Here is a 6,000-nt window from a genome sequence, read left to right as displayed (position 1 = left end):
GGATTACTTGTAAGTGTCCTAATATTTCTACTGGCTTCAGTCTTGTTTTTCAGCAACCCCCACCTTTAACCCAAGACTCAATCAATCTTCCACACTGTCACACCAGATTGATCTTTCTAAAGGAAAATCTTATCACAATTCTCTCCTGCTTAAAATTTTTAAAGATTTTGTTTTTTCCTTATATAAAATTATTAAACTTCTTAGGGGGACATATAAAGATGTACCTAATCTACCTATCTTGCTCAGTCTTATTCCCCCAGAGTCATTTCCAGTTCTTTTCCCTAATAATCCCTATATTGTATTAGGCATAATAGTCTAAGACACTTTTAACAACACCTTAACGTCGAATATATTATCACATGACCTTCTTAAATTTTAGAGATACATATAGAAATGGGAATGCAAGTCTGAATCTCTTGAATCAATTAGGACTTGGAGTATCACATCCGAGAACTGTGAAGTCATATTAAAAATTATTGTTATTATTTTTAGTTACCATTTACTTCACACTTATAATATACCAGCTCTCTGTCTAGAATTGTGCATGCCATCATCCTATTTATTAGGAGGTGGATATTATTTTTCTACTTTGCTGTTGAGGAAATTGATTGTGGGAGTCAAATATTAAGTGGTAGGTTGGAGGTTAACTGTTGGACTATTCGGCACCACAATCCACAGTCTAATTCCTAGACTCCCTGATTAAAAACCATTTTTAATGGTTAAGATTGGTATTCTGCATGAATTACTTACAGCCTTGACAGAAAGACATCCTCATGAGACTAGAAAAGTGAGCTCAATTTTCAAGAGCCAAAGGAAAGGGAGAATATATTATTTAATTAATAAAATTTGGTTTCATTTCTCCTAAGGCAAGGCTGAAACAACAGCCTTTATTAAGTTATAAAAGAAACACATAATCTATAGAGCTTTTTATATTATTTATAATTTAACTTCCAATTTCAATGGCTTTTCCATAAAAATTAACTTTGATTCAGGATCTACTAACCCTGGTTAATTTTTACACAAAAATTAAGTACCTGCTTCAGAGACAACTCCATGTTCAAGATGACTGATGAGTGCTGAAAATAGAAGTTAAACATTAATAATCATTAACAGCCTTTTATAGTAGCCACTATGTTGTTTTATTTTGTACTAAAGATTATTGAAGTAAACTTCAAGGCTTTGTTATACAGGGGAGGAAAGAATCTTAATGTTTGCTATTTCTTTCTAATGTGTAGTGATTCTACCTTAATAAAAATGATCAAAACAGTCATTTTAAAGTTTCTTATTAAAGAAAAATCACCTAAATATATGAGAAACACTACATTGAAAATCATTCTGTTACCCACAAGGTTTCTCCTTCTTCTAAATCTGCTTATCTTAACTGCTTCCATATAATTCAAACTAGTGTTGACAAGAACATCTCCATAATTATTTATTACCTCTTTCTGCTCTTACTTAGATCAGTAGTTCAAAAACTTGTTCAAGTAGCAGAGTTCTGAAGAGTTAGATAATGCTTCTTGTGTATGACCACATTCTTTTTGGAACACTGAAAGGTACTGAGGCACATAATTTCTCGATAAAACTAGGGCCAATTTTATTTCTAGAAAATATGGCTCTATGCATGAAATATAAAATCAGAAACATAAACACAAAAACTATCAAACTAAAAAAAAATAAAATGTTTTAAATTTTTTATCTATCTATCATCTATCTACCTATTATCTATCTATCTATCTATCTATCTATCTATCTATCTATCTATCTATCTATCTATCTATCTACCTATCTATCATCATTATCATCTATTTATATACATATCTACTTAAATTAATTCCTCACCAGTCAATATTTACTAATAGACAAACAGTAGCAGTTTTTTTAAATATATGAGGAAAAAATTTTAAAGTGATAAAGTTCTAGCCCTTAACTTTTTGTTATGAATTAAGCAAAAAGGTTCATTACTAAATCTTAACAGTGGAATCCAAACAATTCCTCTTGACCACTAACAAATACCAAATGAGACTTATTCTAATGTGCCTATATGTGTTATGGGAGCTTAATTTTGACCTTTAAGTTCACATTTATATTTGACATCAGCTTCTCCCTTAGGAACCACCCAAGATTTTGTTTTTGGCAGCCACCAGATAGCAGGTCTTGTTCTTGTTAACTCCTTGACCACTGTTATCCTCACAATGTAAACAGGATCCTGGAACCCAGCAAGTTAATTAACTTGAGCCCCTCACAGTGGAGGGCTCTACTCTCTTTTGACAATAGCTGTTTACACAGAAACAGTCTATTTTAATAAACTGTTTCAACAAAAATGTTATAAAAGTCACAGGATATTTTTAAAAGTTCTTCTAATAAATACAATTTTTTTATTTCTAATGTTATTTTCCAAAAATAATTTTAAATTTAATATCATTGAAGACCTACAAAGAATACCACAATTCAAATTTATTGTTAAAAGTCAAAAGCATTTCCAAAATCTGAAGAACTATTATTTTAGATCTACTAACTCTTTCGGTGTGTGAGGGATATTTAGCATATATGAAGACTCACTATCATGCAGCCTTTTTGAAAAAAACAAAATTCTTACAAAAAGCATGGGAACATGATTTATTCACTCTTGCAGTTTCCTCAAATTCGACTGAGGAAAAATTGAAAAGTAAAATTGATCAAGCAGAAAAGCATCTGGATGGTAAAAGAGACCCCAGGCTTTCATCTGCTGTGGCAATTTGTCTGACGGTAAGCTCAGAGAATGCAGTAATGAGGGGCAACCCCAGGGGCCCTGAATTCAGTGGTATTCTTCAGGGAAAGGTGAGTCCTATTCTTAGTCGCTTTAAAATTTTTTTCTCACTGTTTAAGGTAAAAGAATAAAGGAGTTATTTGCAAAGAGTTCTCTAGGAAAAGAGATGATGCATTAAAACAAAGGTGTCATATATCAAGGGCTATTCAGTTTCAACATCTCTTCTCCCAGAACTCTGGACTGTGTCTTACCTTGAATATCTGCAACTCCTCCAGCACTACTTCTTCCATGTTCCACTTCTCCTTTGAAATGCTGACAACTTTTAGGACGGTTCCAATGTCTGAAAAAACACATTACCCGTGATCTTGCTGATTCTACATCAATGTTTAGTTGTAAGCATATTCCTAACAACCTTCACATGACTCTCCTGATTTTTCTTTAGATGTCTTTCAAGAAAATAGACTAAATAAAGCATGTAAGAAGTGAAGCTTAATGTATATGATTCTCTTCTTCCAAAATATTGAAACTTTTATCTCATGAAAATACATATTTATAAAGAAAATATTAAAAGGCAGTATATTCCTAACAAAAGAAATATATATGTCTCATTTAAATATTGGTTGAAATGGTAACAAAGTGAAATGACATTTTTGAAATTTAATTAAAAAGGTTAAAATATATTAGAATAAGAAATGATGTAATGTAATAATGTAAGAAATATTTACTCAGTACTTATATTTAATTCACCATAAAAGGCAAGAGATATATACGTATATATACATATATGTGTACATGTGTGTATGTACATGTGTATATGCACATATTTAATAATGTTAACAAATGAAAGAGAATAATTTAAGCTATCTACATGGAAGAAACTGTAGGTAACTTATCAAATGTATTTTACATACGAAAACATTATTAATGGGCTAGAAACTGAAGTTTTGTTTAAAATTATTTTAGTTCAATTTAAAAGACTATAAAATGGTTAATAATATAAACCAAAAAATGACATTTTGAAAAAATGCCTTAAATACAAGATCTTAGATTTCAGTTTCACAAAGTGGCACACTATTATTGAAAGACAAATCTAAGGAACATTTTAGGAAAAAAAAAAAAATCCCATTTAGAAATTAACTTATACAAAATAGATGCTTTTGAACTGAGCACTGGAGTTGGAGTATATTAACATGTACCGTAATAATCTTGTTTGCATAACATTGTCTGGATTATTCAGCTCTGTTCTTAAGTGACTCTAGAATCTTTAAAAAATATTAAATATACATTTTCCAAATGTCATCATTGAAAATTCACCTATCTTAGTATACTCATAATTTTTTTAGTAAAAGTTAGGTAGTACCACCTAGTGGCTGAATGGCACTTATGATACTGAAATGTTCAAGACCTAGGAATCAGCTTTGGGTAGGTAGTCAAATCAAGTGGCAAACTCATTAGAATAAGTGACAATCAAATTATTTCAAGTTCTAATGCTTCAGAAGAAATCTTGAGAATGTCATTTCTCTTCCTGGGCCTCGGTATTGCCATCTGCAACATAATTAGGTCTGACTAGTTTCTTGAAAGCTCTTGGAGTTTGTTACACACATGCTTTCTAATAAATCTAACTTCTGTAGAACCAATATATTTTTTAAGATAAAATTATTCTAAAGCTGTTTTGTACTCCTAAAAATTTATTTCAGTAAGAATGTTCATTTCTTGAAAAAACTTTAATTTCTATCTTTATGCAATGTCTGATCCATTAAATGACATACCAACTAAGATACAGTCCTTTTGTTTTACTGATACTTTATACTTACTACCATTAGAATTCACATATTATTAGATAATAAGTTTCTTATTTTTGAGATCCACTAAATAAGCAACAGTTTTCCTTCCGAAAAAAAAACTTTTCTTCATCATTTTATAATTACTGATTTGACAAACATACATACATATATACATACATACATACATACATACATACATACATAAAACTTCCAATAATGGAAATGATACTTAATCTACAAAATTCAAGGAAGAGAAAAATAATCTCTAAGAAGTTTCTATTTAAACAGCTTTACAAAGCAATGCTTAACTTTTTTGAAAAGCCATCTTAAGTCATTAATTCTCAAGATGAGTGAAGGGAGCTTTTGGCATAAGGCTTATCAGATATCTCTGAAGGGGAAAGGAAATGTGAAATTTGCAAATAAAGAAACACTGATTTGCCTCATTTGTTTAATTTTAGTCCATAGTAATTCAACAAATACGTATTGAGCACCTAATATATAGCAGGCACATTGCAGTCATAATATACAAATATATTTTGAAATCTCAAATAACACTAAAGGAGGCTGGGAGATATTTATGATTGTCAATTAAAAGCATATGTCATGCAATTTTTAAAAATACTAACAAGTGACCATCTGGAAAGAGATGTACCTTTTCTGGTCTGGAGAATTCCCTAGCAAGGGAATCTCAAAAATCTCTACTTAAATCACAAGAAAAGAACTAATGAAAAAAAGAGTCAGGTGTGAGTGTGGACAGGGGTGAGGCATCGTCCTCCTATAAATAAAGATTGAGACATTTGAATATGAGAACAAAAAAAGTATTGACTAGATATTAGCTAATAATTTTGAGCAGTACATATTTTTGACCAATAAATATTTTGAAGGTTTTGTTTTGTCTATTAATTGAAAACACCTTTGAAAGAAAGCATAATCTGGTTCTAGGTACCTGTTCCAAGAAACATTACATCATACTGGCCATCTTCTGCGACAACATGATCCACCACAATCTGCGTCAGTCTGTAATCCACATTGATTCGCTTGAATGTTGGTCCTCCCGCAACTGGATATACTGATTTATACATCACAGGGTGCCGCTTGATAAAACTAATGACATCATCTGGAAAATCTCGAGTTGATTTGACCAGCGGGTCATAGGTTTTGCTTGGACACTGAGAAGAAATGAGACGAGTGCTGTTCATGCACTTGAGAAATTTATACTTATCTAGTAAAACTGTTAAGGCTTATAATTGACAATATGAAAGGAATGGTCAACAGAATCAATATGAAATCACATGTACTTGTAAGTAAATGCAGTTTATCTTAAATATATTTAAATACAGTTTTCTCTCTTAAAATATTCTAAATTATATCTATTTATCTCTATTTTCTAAAGTTTCCACAGAAAATCCATTTCTTATGATGATTATTGTTTTTTACAAAGATTCATGAAATCTGAGTTGAAATAATTAT

At 30.8% G+C, this 6,000-nt stretch overlaps 1 protein-coding gene across 1 annotated transcript in view; it reads right to left on the bottom strand.

Moving 5' to 3' along the window:
• The window catches only part of SEMA3D (semaphorin 3D), a 115,013-nt gene that overhangs the window by 21,099 nt on the left and 87,914 nt on the right, over positions 1-6,000 (bottom strand). Inside the window, exons 11-13 of the mRNA XM_011364373.2 lie at positions 5,477-5,699; positions 2,998-3,086; positions 1,035-1,076 (exon numbers count right to left, since the gene is read on the bottom strand). Coding sequence (XP_011362675.1) covers positions 1,035-1,076; positions 2,998-3,086; positions 5,477-5,699 — 354 coding nt within the window. The remainder of the gene's footprint in view (positions 1-1,034; positions 1,077-2,997; positions 3,087-5,476; positions 5,700-6,000) is intronic.

Source organism: Pteropus vampyrus, unplaced genomic scaffold (genome assembly GCF_000151845.1).
Source record: "Pteropus vampyrus isolate Shadow unplaced genomic scaffold, Pvam_2.0 Scaffold4, whole genome shotgun sequence".
Lineage (NCBI taxonomy): Eukaryota > Metazoa > Chordata > Mammalia > Chiroptera > Pteropodidae > Pteropus > Pteropus vampyrus.
This window is presented reverse-complemented; position numbering and strand designations above follow the sequence as displayed.